Source organism: Sinocyclocheilus grahami, unplaced genomic scaffold (assembly GCF_001515645.1).
Source record: "Sinocyclocheilus grahami isolate Dianchi unplaced genomic scaffold, SAMN03320097.WGS_v1.1 scaffold167.1, whole genome shotgun sequence".
Taxonomy (NCBI): domain Eukaryota; kingdom Metazoa; phylum Chordata; class Actinopteri; order Cypriniformes; family Cyprinidae; genus Sinocyclocheilus; species Sinocyclocheilus grahami.
Window position 1 is genome coordinate 1017145 of NW_015505346.1, and position 15276 is coordinate 1032420.

At 39.1% G+C, this 15276-nt stretch overlaps 1 protein-coding gene across 1 annotated transcript in view; it reads right to left on the reverse strand.

The window, feature by feature from the left end:
* The window catches only part of LOC107593230 (protocadherin-19-like), a 39219-nt gene that overhangs the window by 17945 nt on the left and 5998 nt on the right, over positions 1 to 15276 (reverse strand). The window contains exon 2 of the mRNA XM_016282861.1: positions 11806 to 12133. Within this exon, the coding sequence (XP_016138347.1) occupies positions 11806 to 12133 (328 nt within the window). The remainder of the gene's footprint in view (positions 1 to 11805; positions 12134 to 15276) is intronic.

Here is a 15276-nt window from a genome sequence, read left to right on the forward strand (position 1 = left end):
TGATGAAGATATCGTGCACTAAAAAGCATAGGAAAGCCACACACATGTGCACATGCAGCGGTTGCGCCGATTTTTAAAAAAAAATAATATCAGTGCAGCATAGACAGATCAAGAGTGTGAATATCTATAAAAAGATAGTACTGCTGGAGAGTGTCAAAGTGGAGAAGAGTTAATCTTCCTCTGTTTTGACGGCAAGTGGAATAATTGGGCTCTCTTACACTCATTACACGAGAATAATGCCAACCTAAGAGTTCTCCAACAGCTCCAATTTTGTTCAGTTCGAGCTTTGAAAAATAGCACTTCCCCTGATTAGCAGAAACAGAGGAGATCTGACACCTGGGGTCCCAGGCGGTAGGTTAATAAGCAATTTAAGACATTTTTTGAAAATGAGTCTTTAAAATGGGATTGTAACATCTACAGGGGGAATTTGATGGAGATTTGAGTAGTTTACACTCAGGTAATTATTGACACAAAATACGCCGTTTCATTCTTTGACTGTATTTGTCTTCAAATTCCTTCTCTTATTTAAAAACACTCCACAAATCCATTCCAGTTCTGTCCCTATATGCCAACAAACTGCACTAATATGCTAAGTGAAGCTGATTTTTACTATTTAATGAGTAGAATCCTTGTTATTCTATCTATTGTTCTCATTATAATTATCACAATCAACTGTCAACCTTTATAGTTCCCATACTGAGAGTGTGGCTTGACAAACCTGCCAAGACTGGCAAACAGCCCCTCAGATAAATGCGACATAATTACTGTCCTGGTTAACAGGCCCACTTTAATAGAGATCATTAGTTAGACTAGAGCCGAGGTCAGCTTAAACAATACAGCGAGACTATCGGGTCTAAAGAGAGAGAGAGAGAGAGAGAGCATTTATCTCTCCTTTTGTTCGTACAAAACCAATACGTAGTGATTTCTGACCATATGGATTTCTTGAACATTGTTAGGTTTTCTCATGAAAACCTGTACACATTGGTAAGCACGACTGGGTTCTTTGATATTAACACGAAAAAGTAACTTTAAGGTGAACTCAGAGGGAAAGAATCAAGTGACGTCCCTCTCCCAGTGGAGAACAGATGCTCTCAGGAGCATGCAGTTAATAGGAGGTTAAAAAGGTGTCACCTTGTAAACAAGAATCTACACACGGGCACCTCTATTTTTGCATTGCTCCCTGAGTGATTCTCTCCCAACTGGATACTCGCTTTCTAGACCAAAAAAGGTTGTGCTCTCTCTGCCTCTGCCCCTGAGTCCTATTTCTCTCGCTCTTTACCCCCGTGAGACACATGGCAGCCTCTCGCTTTCATGCAATTTCAAACAACACGTATCATGACGTGCTGGATTAGTGCTTGTTCCCCTAGCAGCCCTGACAGTGAGACAGGCAAAAACAAAACAGAAAAAAGTAACACTTCATTAACGGCGCTTTAAACAAACAGGCTCAATTTGGATGCATTCACAGTTTGCGCTGTGCCTTACTGATGTGAAATAAAAAAAAGAAAACGAAAAAAGAAGATGACAACCGCAGCCTTTGTTCACCAACTTCCTTCCAGATCTAAGAGTTATCCACTTTACAAATGTTTGTTTTGCGGTGTTACATCAAGCAAGTAAATAAAACTTCCAGCCGTCTTGCCATCATTCCGAATAAGAATTGTATTCAAAGTGAAAACTGAAAGGCTGTACATATGCCTCCCTGTCAATTCACTTGTCAGTCCATTCCCTGGAATAAAATAAATAATAAATAAATAAAGGCATAGCAAAACAGCTGTGTCTGGGATTATGAAAAGGATGTTTTCACAGAACCTCTGTATTCCAAAACAGGGTTCAGGTTTCATTCAGGTTTTATTTTGTTGCCTTAGTTTTTAGAAATTAATATGTGGGTTTAATGAAAAACTTAGATAAATGTATGTCTATAGTAAAATTAACAGACTTTTTATTTTCCTTTTTCCTTTTCTCATATTCTGAATAGGTAGTTAAAGGGACCCGTTTCAAACCTAACTTTCTTTATTCTGGCACATAAAAGAAGATATTTTTATATTTTTGGTCCATAAAATAGACGTCAATGGGTCCACCGACATTGTTTGCAGGGACAAAAACATTTAAAACATGTTTTAGAGGTTTTTAAATCACTTCTTAAAACTTAGTTGCTGTAGATGTAGCTTTTTGTTTTATATGTGCTAAAAGGGTGACAGATTTTTGTTTTTCAGAGAAGAAAGAAAGTCATACAGCTTTGGAACAACATGAAGGTAAACTAAAAATGGTTATACCTTTAAGAATTAGAAATAGTCAAATATCTGTTGTCTAAATAGTAACACAGAGATAAAACGTGTCCTACTGATTTGCAAGAGGCTAGATTATACGTGACCAATGGAAAACTGATTTATATTTAGAGAAAATTTAGAGAATGTTGTTAAACCGAAAACAGCTTTAAGCTTTCTAACATACTGTGTTTTCCCGCCTAAGGAATTAATAGCTCGCTACCGCTTGTTTTACACATTCACTCCAATATTACATGATCTCAGTAGTTTCTGCTTGCATGTCTATGTATTCTGGGTGACACATAATCGCTAATAAACGGCCACATTATCTGACTGGAACCAGTTTCATATACAGTATACACCTTTTTGGAAGTCACTAGGAAGTGTTGAGGGAAGCACTGATAAGCAGCTCTTATCCTTTTAAGACTGCCCCTTAATCCGACAGAGGGGAAGCTGCAGCTTTAAGAGATTTAGTCTGGATTATTGCTAGTCTTCCAAATTAAACCAAAAGTCAGCTTTCTGCGGATGCTCATGCAAGCTACAGCCCACCACAGCACTGTGACTGGAGTGTTATAATTAGAGACGATCCGTCTCTCTTTCTTTCCCTATCCAGCCCAGTAAGCAGCACCCAGGTAACATCTCTCTACTATCTGTGAGAGGTTGCCTGCCCATGGTCTCAAATTCTCCAACCTGGCAGCCTGGTCATTCTAGCAGCTAAACCTTGTGAACCAGGGTGAGTGGTCTCGGGCACAAGAAGGTCAAACCTGGTCTTAAGCCTGTTGAGTAATCATTATTAAGACAAGAACAGATGAAACAGAGTCCTGAGAGTCTCTCCGATGTCTCCTAATCTGTCAGCCGTGCTTGTCGACGGTGCATTAGCGCGTCTATAAAACATGTGCAGGACCGCAGGGCTATCGATGACAGGAAGGGCTCACTAGTACCTGTGTTCTATCTAATGGCGAGCGATGTTTTGAAGTAACTAAATCAGCAGGGGCCATAAAATATGAAAATACCATAAAGCAAACACTGTCAGCGAGAGCCCCGAGCTACATTCTCTCTTGCACCTTCGCATTTCAGGACGCGACATAAAAATAGACCACAATAACAATTAATCACGCTCTGTGGGGAGAAGCTAAGAACCCCTGAGAGAAAACTGTCTCTCTCCATTTGTTATATGAAACAACCAATACATAATAAACAAGAGACCAACAGAGAATAACACCCCTCCACACACCACCCCCTCCAGCGATATTTGTGACAGATCAACTTGTACGTTTGGGTGTGTTTTTGTGGCTTTTTGTCGCTATAACGGGCTCTGTCAGTTCGCTTTAGGCTAATGACATCTCAAAAGTTCAGGCCGCTGAGCACACAACTTTGGAGTGACCTGCACCTCCAAGGACAAATTAAATCCGTATCATTACAGTCGTGGAGCAAGACTCCTCAACCCCCGTGCGATTCCAGTCTCATGTCCGCTCACATTCATCGTTCTCTTTTTCAGAGCAGCTGTCTTGTCAGAATGTGGTTAGAGAGGCTGCAGCCCCTGCTGAGAGCACAGCGCCCAGAAACAGAGCAGCAAATCAGAACACACCGATCTCATTCATTAACTTTGGCTCTCTGGCTGCAGGACATCAAACGCTGGACGTGACGAGAGAGTCAAAGCAAACTTCCATTGTGTTTTGCGGAGTGGTCTCCGAAAAAAGGGTGGCTTAAAATCTTTTTGCATTTTGTGTTGCATTATAGACATTCACTTTCAGGGTCTTTTCACTAGCTGATGTTTATTTTGGTCTGTTGGGTTTTCAAGAGCTTTTGGCTGTGCATGTCTCAGGCTTTCAGGTAAAACGAAAAGAAAAAAAAATCAAGAAACAACAAATCGGTGAAGTAGGCCTACTGGAATCCCATTTATGCAGGAGGCTTGAGCAATCAAAATGCAAAACAGGATCAAACCTGCCCAACCCCTTTGAAAAAAACAAGCCAGAGGAAAATTCTCACAGCATCTTGCAAATAACATCAACGTATTTCTTACTAAACTTGAACTTTGTTTCCAAGATTCTCATTGGCCCATGTCAACGCTTTTATTTACTCGCTCTCAAACCTCTTTCTTTAAAGAAAAGAGGTCATGCAGGTTTGGTACGATGTGAGGGTGAGTAAACGATGACCGAATTTTCCTTTTCAGATGAACTGTCCTTTTAAGACAAACAAAGAACAGCAAGAAGTGAGAGGGAGGAAGAGGGGGATATTGGGGTCTTTGAAAGAAAGTCGAGGGGGAATGGACGAAAGCAATGATTGGAGTGGCTAAGGCCCCTGGAAGGATGAACCTGGTCATAGCCCATTAGGAAAGACGTGAGCGGGTGCTAGAGCTCATTACATGCTCTGCCTCCTATTCTATGGCTGAACAATGCACAATTATGTTGGCCTGCTGTTTTCTCAGCGCTACAGCCACACAGCGGCCTGCCTGCCAACAATCTCGCTGTTCATTAAGCTACCTCACCACACACTCAGCACACCCTGCCTACCCAGACAAATAACCTAGTTGCCAATAGACCCACAAAGGGCCTGGTTATTCTTGCTCTTGTAAACCCAGTGAATGCAGAAATTAATCTCAGCAGATATATGATGCAATTTCTCGTTCGCGTTCTCTCAAGAAATACTTTTTTCCTTTCATAAATGGAAGAAAAGCAGAGGCAAGTAATAAGGAGGAGTTATTGATATGTAATTGACTCGATACATCAAAAGTTTGTATTAGACGCTGAAAAGTGAGGCAAGCGCAGATCAATACATAAACAATTACATGTTCTGATAATAATCTGTGAAAATAAAGGAGCACCAGGCTTTTGTAATGTATAAAACTTTGCAGATAAAAGAGCTAGACACTGTTATGGTAAACTTTCATTTTTAACTTTTATCTTTCATATATCCAATTTATGATAATGCATGCAGTCCCTGGCACTGAAAGAACAATTTAAAGTGAAAAGAAAAGTAGAAAAACAAATTCAGTTCGGCCACTCTGTGTTCGTCTGAGATTTTAGCTTGGAAAATGATATTTATAATGGCTGTTCTTTTTTTTTTTTGTCATAATGCCACAGGAATGCCCTATACCTTCTGAATGCTTTACTACTGGGGTTAGGGAACATCCTGTTAACAGCCATCAATTGATGGTTAAATACAAATAAATACACTACATGTTGTTTAACTAAGGAACATGTTCTATAAAAGCATGTTCCACCTCTGTACTTGGGCATATTTATAGCCTCCCACTTTAAAATGATTCAGACAACATAGTTTAAACTGTAATGCAAATTACTGAACGTGACAAAACAGAGAGTTAAATAGATATTCAATTTCCCTAAAAGGTCTATCCATGTGCAGATCCCCTGATAGTTTAATTGGCAAGTTGGTATAAAAATATTTGGAAGGACATCTGCTAACACAAAACCGATAGTTTGCACATACACATACAACCCACCAGCTCAATATCACCCACTAGGATTTTTTCGTATTTTATTTTCTTTATTTGCTCATGTCAGTCCACATACACATTCAACTTTCTACATGGTTTATCACAGTTCATTATACTACGGATGTAACTGAATATTGCACATTGGTCTGGTCTGGTGGTTAAAATAAGCAAACAATGGTGTGCCTTGTCCATTATCATCTCTATATAATTTAACAAATACACTAGTTTTCTGATAAACCATGTAGAAAGTTGTATGTTCGTCATTCCCTGTGGCAATGCCTTGTGTTAGAGAATGTAGGCCGACCTTTCCCATCCTATTAATTTAACCACAGGCATTTTCAATGCTGGCAGCTAAATCTGTGTTAATGAGAGATGAGGCTAAGAGAGAGAGAAAATCATTTATAAAGTTATTTTCCTCTCTTGTGGGTCTCAACTGTATCTGTATCTGGCCAGCTACTTTTCCATCAGAAGTCCTTTTTCACAGGTTCCATCTTGTCGCCCTGATCTAAGCGATATCACACATTATGTGTTACTTTGCAAGAGTGTGAAAAAAAATTCTGTTCTTCTTCAACTGTTTTTTTCCCCAAAGTAAACCTGCAAAGCTAATTTCAAAAGTCCAAACATGAATGTATGCAGGATCTTAATATATATAATAACCATTCAGTCATGAACACAGACTCTGTATAGAAATTTTGAGAAACACTGGAAAAAACTATAAAAGATGCTTTCATAACCATTCCATATAATCAATCCAAGTGAAGATGTGTAGCTTATGTAATACATGATGTCCACCTACTTCTTTTTCCAAAAATGCACTCTCACTCTCTCGCTCGCTTGCTCTCTCACTTTCATTCATTCATTTAATAATTTTTAGTCAATCCTTCTGATGTTTTTTAAAGGAGAACTCATCTAAACTTGAAGAAATGACTATATTTTCAGGTACAGTAAAATATTTAATAGCAATACCATAAACTAATATTTGGTTTAGAAGGATTTACTGCACCGATATATACAAAAATGTGCAACATTATTTAAGTAAAAAATAAAAGAAATGTTTTCTTATTACGGCTCTATTTTTTCTGTTCTCCTTCCTCTCTCCCTAACTGGAGATAATACGTTGTCAGCTTTTGTCTTAAATGTTTGAGAGCGGACATTAAATGAAAGCTGGGTGTTATGTCAGCTCATGACTGGAGCCACAAAGATAGCATTAGGGGTTTTTCTAATTCCAGATGAGGCTACGAATGCCTCATCTGCAGCCTACAGTAAAACAGTTTAAAGAGAATGAGTTTGCTCGACTATATTGCTCTAATAATGTCTCACTTGAACGTCAGAGTTCAGCAAACGATTGAACATTCGTACTATAATGGAACTGTGGCCCTTTTATTAGATCCGGAAATGTTCCTGTTGGTAGGCGACTCTTGAAGGCAGAATGCCAGCAGAGTCTGTGGCTTACAAATATAACCTTCTTTGAAAACTCCCATCTTCATCTGCCAGAATCATCAATGTCTGCTAAATGAATAAATATTAATCTCGGAATATTAATAGTTTTCAGCCTTATTATGTGTCTGGTTCACTGGTGGCTGTAGATAAAAGGTGTATCTTCCACTGCTGTCGTGCTGTTCACGAAAAAGCACAGTATGTGCTTTTCAAAAGCATGCTATCAGTAGGATGAAATGCTGTGCATCCACTATCTAGATTATCAGATTAGTTTCATTATCAATAAGCCGGCAGTGTGTAATTTTAATTAAAACTATGCAATATCTCTTCTCTTGCCGGGAAAATTGGCATAGCACTCTTCCAAACATACATTTTCCGAGTATAACTTCCAACTGGGACTGTAAAGTAAACAAACAAACCACATCTCAAAATCATGTCTGATTCACGAAACGCGGGAAAACAGCCCTCAGGCCTTGATTTTTCAGGGCAAGGAAATGCACGGTTAATCACAACTGTGTACCAACTAGTGTGTACTCAGCAGACCTCTGGGAAACACTGACTTGTAGAGTCAAACGCTTCCAAGCCCAAGCTCGTAATGCATGACACAGCTATTATCGGTCATTTAACAGCTGCAATATTTGATTGTGTCCCACATAAATGGATGTGTAATTATACTGACAACATTTTTCATATACAGCATGTTGAATGGGAAGCCACTGTATTTTGTAAATGACACACCAAGGGGGAAAAGTATATGGCCGACTGTAGTCAGCCCGTCTTTGGCCTCTGGTGGAGAAATATGCAGAAATGTGGTCAAAGAGATGTTTGTCAATGTCAGGTGGAGCGCCGCGCATGATTAAACCAGCATACAAATAAACCCACACCTTTATCAGACCAATCACTGGCCTATATGAAATTGGAAAATGTGCTGGGCCCAGACATCTGACACTAAGATGCATATATACACCGTCTCTCTCTCTCTCTCTCTCTCTCTCTCTCTCTCTCTCTCTCTCTCTCGCTCTCTCTCTCCCTCTTCTAATGCTGCAGTGAAAAAACAAAGCTTTGCATTAGAGTTCATTGTACTACCACACTCAATCTACAGGCTTATTCAGCCCAAAGGTGGGGTCCACACATGTCACACTATCACCCACATATACACCGTGTCTCTCTCTCTCTCTCTCTCTCTCTCTCTCTCTCTCTCTCTCTCTCTCGCTCTCTCTCTCCCTCTTCTAATGCTGCAGTGAAAAAACAAAGCTTTGCATTAGAGTTCATTGTACTACCACACTCAATCTACAGGCTTATTCAGCCCACACCAGCCCCCTCCGTTAATTCTTTGTCTTTTCATCAGTTGAGAAAAATAGATGTTCTTTAATCCTGCTGCTTAGGTAGTTTTATTAAAGGATTACGCTACCATGCCTAGCTACTACATTTGCTGTTACACACCGTAATTCCTTTGTCCAGCCAGCGTGCAGCTTTAAGTCTTGTGTTAACCTCTGTGTAGTCTGACCTAGACGATGGTTTCTGTCTGAATATTCCTCCATTAACTAGTTGGATTTTAAATATCTCCAGTACGACTTTTGAGCATCTGGTGACAACTTTAATATATTAGTCCTATATTAACTGTGTTTCATTCATTTCCACAGGCTTTGCAAACAACAGAGAGTGCTGGATCAGCCAATCAATGGATCGGTGCAAATTTAACATCTCATTTTGCCAGCAGTAAAACTCCTTATGTGTGCTGTGCTCAGTCTGTTTGTTTACACTCTTAAAAATAAAGGTGCTTCAAAAGGTTCTTTACAGCGATGACATAGAACAGGGTTCGGCAACCTACTGCACGCGTGCCAACAGTGGCACGCAGAGGAATAATCGCTGACACGCAAGCAATAGGGAAAACTGCATACTGTCGTACATTTTGAGGCAATAACTTCTCATAGTCACACAGCCTGTTAGGAGATATAAATAAGTGTGAGAATTAACTTGCGCTAGTCTACGGATGCGTGCGCGACCACTGCACATACTAGGCGCTTCAGATCAAAGCCTCAGCGGTCTAACAGCGCTCGTCATTACGTTTACATGGACAACAATAATCCGATTTTAACAGGATTAAGACAATACTCTGATTAAGAAACTACCATGTAAACAGAGATTTTTGATTACCTTAATCCGGCTAAAGTCATATTCGAAGTAAACAGAAATCGAATTAAGACGTGGAGTATTCATATTTTAGTCGCATTACTTAAGTGCAGTATAGACATAATAATGTAAACATCGATTACCGTTGTGTAGGACTTTTCGCCGCATTTTGCAACAGGATAGTGGCCAACCGTTTGATGGTAAATAAAAGAGCTTTAACATCGCCATCGTCTGTATGCACGCACAAATAATTAACTGCACTTGAAGCTTTCATAAAATTAAAAATGAAACACCCAAAACTGTACATGGCATCATCACAAAGACGAACTATAGGTTTATATGTGAAATTCCGGAGGGGACGTCTGATGGCATTACATGGGATGTAATGATGTGTGCCATTAATCGAACTATGTACTATAACATGTTAAACGGGAACATGAAAGGAATATTCTAAAAGCAACTCATGTAAACACCATAATTATAATATTGGCTTATTTAGAATAAGGTAAATAAGTAGATTACTGATGTCCATGTAAACATAGTCATTTTGTCAAAATGACTGAGATGGCCGATCAAATCAAAGTAGGCGGGTTTACGGTTCACAGAAGCAGAACGCGAATACGATACGTTTTACAATAGTAATGTTAAATGACCGACAGATGCAAACTACTCCAATGTTTTTTTCTCAAATATGCCCATTTTGAGAGAGAGAGAGAGATATGTGTAAATTCTCTGCATCTGTGTATCTTTCTACAAACAATGAATCTGAGTTTAGTAACTTAAAAACAGCGATTTTACCCCCCTCGTTGCTGAGAAATATAATGTAGTGATTCAGTATCGATTAATAAAAGTCGCGTGGCAGCGCTGACAACAAGTTTATGAGCTTCTGATTGTTACTTTTTGCACAGCGCGCAATCTCAAATCTCTGTATGAGTGGTGTGTGTGCGCATCAATTAAAGCAGTGCATTAATAAAGAACGGTTTTAATGCATTGGCCATTTTCTCAAAAATAAACTTTTTGAAGTTTAAAAACATAAACTTGGCACAGTTGGCACAGTGGTTAACCAGAGTGGTTAACCAGAAAAATTAAAAATGGCACGTCATGCCGAAAAGGTTGCCGACCCCTGCCATAGAAGAACCATTTTTGGTTCCACAAAGAAAAGAACCATCTCTTTCTTACCTTTTTTATAATCTGAAGAACCTTCTTTCACCACAAAGAACCTTTTGTGAAACAGATGTTAAAAGGTTCTTTATGGAACCATTTAGACAAAAAGGTTCTTCTATGGCATCGTGCAGCATCTTTATTTTTAAGAGTGTACCACCTGACAATTCAAACAGCCATCCCACTCACTACAGTTCAGTGCATAAGTTTGCATACTCCTTGCAATATATATCAAGTCTTTATTATTTAGTATTGCCCTTCATAATTTGTGTAAGACGTTTACACATTTACATTTATACATTTGGCAGGTGCTTTTATTCAAAGTGACTTGCACTGTATTCAAAGTACACATTAATTTTATTTTCCAAAAGGCTAAATAAAAAGTGAAACCAATCATCCTTTACAACAGTGTACACCTCCTCATTGAGGAAGCTGCACTGTCATGAGAACTTATCTTATGTCTTATCTTTTCTTAAGTCTTGTGAAATATGTGCAAATAATATCTGTATTTTGAGAGCTTAATCAGGGCAGTACTAAATAAATAAACAAAATACAACATTTTCATGATCCATCTTATTTTTCTAAATGATAAATCATTCTCTTGCAGAATCTGAAAAATGTTTATCATTAAAAAATAAGATGCATTATAAAAAGTTTATATAGTGCCTACTTTGTCATTGCATTGCCACTGTGGTCTTAAAACAACCTGATTGGTTGATTATGTCACTGCTGATTACCCTGTCATAAAGCCTGCTTATCATGTGTGTAACTCTATTTCAAACAGATGTAACTTTGCCTTTACATTTCAGAAATCCATATAATAAAGTATCCATATAATCCATAATCCTATGGAGATTGAGAATTTAAGTGCAAATCGTTGTTTCGGCAATAATTGTTCTTAATGGTTGCACCTAAAATTACATGCAGCGCTACCGATTAGCTAGGTCAGTGCATTTGGCAGATGTTCAGGCTGCAGCTCTTTTGCTCAGCATGAAAAAGAGAGAGCAGAAACAGAGGTGGCCAAATAATCCACTTTGGCAACTGTCCAATGATGGCTTGCTCACTTTTTTAATACACCTATTCCTAGGTTTCCAACGTTGACAAATAATGCATGTAAGCACGGATATGTAAGCACCATTGAAGGCGTAGTTAAAAGAAACCATACAGTATTTCCACTTTGCTATCTTGCAGTATAAAAAAAACAGCAACCACAAATCACCCAAATTCCAGTAAAAGTAACAGCTATCTATAAGGTTGGGTTAGCGGCCCTGCGATGGATTTCCCTCGACCCCACCCTCCCTTGCTGCTGGTAGCCGTGGCAGGCTGAAGGATGGAGCAGACTGGAGCAAATCTCACCTCAGGCAGCGGCATGCCGTTGATGATGAGGTCAGGCTGCTGAGGGCCCTGCCCTGTGAAGGTATGGTGGTAGCCATGGTTGGGTGCGGCATTCCTGGAGTTCTGGTTCTCCACGTTGAGGAAGGTGCTCTCGGAGCGCCTGCAGCCCAGCGGCAGAGTCTGCTGGTGGTAGTCGAAGTAGTTGAGCGAAGAGGTGAGAGACGAGCAACTCACCACATTCATCTTGTCCGTCTCCTCCACGTCCCGCGGCACCAGACGGATGTCGTTCTTGCTCAGCTTCTTCTTCTTGCTGGACTTCTTCTGGTTGCCATAGGAGTACTCCGCCACCCTGCGCAGGTACAAGAAACTGAACAGATTCAATAAAGCAGTGCTCTGCCTTCCTCACTACTCGCACAGCCAGTGCCAGGTCCTTGCCTGGCTCGGGCTGAGGTGCCAGACCCATATTTAATGGTGGCACAAGAGAGAGCGGCCACATTCGAGCGACCTCCGGCCGCCAATGGAGCCGACGTCCCTCATTTGTTTGCATTTCCATGCTCGGCGGCTTGACTTGTCACAAACACACATACACAATGCAAACATGCCAAACCACAGAAGCACACACAGCGACAAATGATACCAAGCGTCATTGCGAGCGTAAGTAATAATATTCAAAGTTAGGCCCGCATTTGTCTGCTTTTTTCACTTGAGTTACAAACAAGCCCGCTGGCAGGTGGGTTGTGAATCTCAATTCTCTGAGCTACACTCTATGGCTACTGCTAACTTGATTTGAGGGTTTTGATTCTAATCAGAGTAAATGAGAAACTTCGAGATCTTGCCCCAAAGGATGCTTGGGTTGCAATCTAAACTTAAACTTGAGCACTCATAAGGAGAGTCGGTGTAGTAAACAATCTTTGTCTTAGCTATTCCCTACTGACCCCTCTCGCTTTTTCCTATGAGGATCATTAGATCTTATAGCCTGAAACAATCTTGCATTTATTTCTTTTTATGTCCTCTGAAGGGCACATATTCACCCTAACGTGTACGGCTTGGGCTTAATGGTACGCTCGCTCTGCCTGCACAACACAAAGCTCCTCTTTCTGTGCTTTTCATTTGGATTCAGGCTGTGTCTCCCTGCTCCCTACTTTTTTCCTGTCTCGGAAAAAAAATGATAACGGTGCAGGAGCTTATCTTTTTAGGAGGCATCTAAAAGCTTTTTTTTCTCGATGCGAGTTAAAGCACAGAAAAAAAGTTAGGCAGTCCAAGGCATGCTTAATAGCTGGTCGAAAAAAATTACTATTATGACACTGAAGGAACAGTGAGCTTGTTTCTTTCATTAGAGAGTTAGTGACAAAGCAGATTGCAAATATGTGACCCTGGACCACAAAACCATAACAGTCTATTTCTTAAAGCTGAATAAATAAGCTTTCCATTGATGTATGGTGTGTTAGGATAGGACAATATTTGGCCAAGATACAGCTATTTGAAAATCTGGAATCTGAGGGTGCAAATAAATCTAAATATTGAGAAAATCGCCTTTAAAGTTGTCCAAATTAAGTTCTTAGCAATGCATATTACTAAACAAAAATTAAGTTTTGATATATTTACGGTAGGAAATTTACTAAATATCTTCATGGAACATGATCTTTAATTAATATCCTAATGATTTTGGCATAAAAGAAAAATCGATAATTTTGACCCATACAATGTTTTTTTGGCTATTGCTACAAATATACCCAAGAGACTTAAGACTGGTTTTGTGGTCCAGGGTCACATATGTGAGAAGAGACTTAGACCGATTACTTATTAAAGGCTCTATATATGTACAGTACGATGTTAATTATCATAATGAATATTATTGTATGTCGTTGTCTGTGTTGTTTTATTAAAACCATTTGTTTTTGTTCTGTAAAATGCAACAGCGCCAGGGTCTTGTATTTAACTGTGTTAATAAACACATGTCTCTATGGTCTGTTTGGTCATATCTGTTTGGCTCTCGTCACAGTGAAGACAATCCAAAGAATCTCAGATGAGCCAGAAAGAAGAGTCAATGAGCACAGCTGAAGAAAACCGTATCAAGCACTCTCACTAACCCCCTGTTGGGAGAGCTGAAAGCCTCCATCAGGGTTCTATCTGGAGAGGAAAATAAATGTTAACGACAGCAATCTAAACGCAGGCCATCTCTAACCATCTTCCGATCACGGCGAGGTGGATACTCTGCGTGCCTAACCATCGTGATCGCGATGTAGCCTTCTTGAAAATGTTCACTTACATACGTCTCTGTTAAGATGGATCATTTACTGTATGCTGTTGCATTACAAGACAGAAACGTCAACAACAATTTGAGGTAAAAATATGGTAATGGTTTCAGGTTAAATTTGCAAAAGCAATTTATATGGAAATGTTGAGTAGTAATGTAGCAGAGGGAAATCAACACAGTGGCCAATGTTACAGATTGATAAGTATTCATACTACAGTAGATTAACAAAATAATATTCTCCCCTACACACCATGTGTCAAAGACTATTACTGTGCTATACATTTGCATGATTTACCTTTTATGAGTGTAATTATTTTTATGATAGTGTGATCGTTGACAGTAACATTTGGTTGCCATGGCCTTGCTATTGTATTTTGATTTAGTGATCTCTACGATCACAACCATAATATGTTGCCAAATCATAAATTAAATCTCCAAATTTGAGCAACAAGTCAATATTTTGATTAGCGCAAATTTGTGAGAGGACCTAAAGGTCACAAAATTACACCAATAATTTATGCAAACACCAGTCTCAATGCAGAGAGTGTGTATGAGGAAAGGCCTATGCTTACCCTTCAGTCATCAAGCAATGGTTAATTTCACTTATTTTAGATGACTCTATCATTAGCTTGTGTACTTTTTTCAAAAATGTCTTAATGGCAATTACAGTAAAAAGAAATAATAATAAAAAAAGAAATCAACTTACTAAACTTAAGTTCAATTAAATTTAAGCTCAATGCATTTTTCTTCTGCCACTTTGATCTGGATTATGATAAAGACAGCTGAAATGAAACTTTGAAAACTCTAAATCAAATAAAAATGTCTAATTATTTTGACATTTTCTGTGGTGTTTTGTTATGCTATTACAGTATATCTGATTTTTTTTATTAGAATCATATATTTATTTCAAGCTCATGTAAGGGCCTCCTCATATACATCGTCATAATTGATGAATGTTATTTTTTTGTAATATTTACAATAGTGTATACAAAATAATCGCAATAAACAAGTGTAATGATCTCCTGTTATGCTTCCTTCTGTTATCAGCAATGGCAACAGCAGAGCAAGGCCCGAAGCACATGCAGAGTTGAAGACACAGCGCGTGCACAGCCAAGATACACATCAAACATGCTTTATGTTTACGTCTTAATCATTGTATGCTGAGTATTGATTCATTTCCGGTAGAAATGCAGTTATATGCTTGATAACTAGACCAGGGTGCGAATTATGGGAGG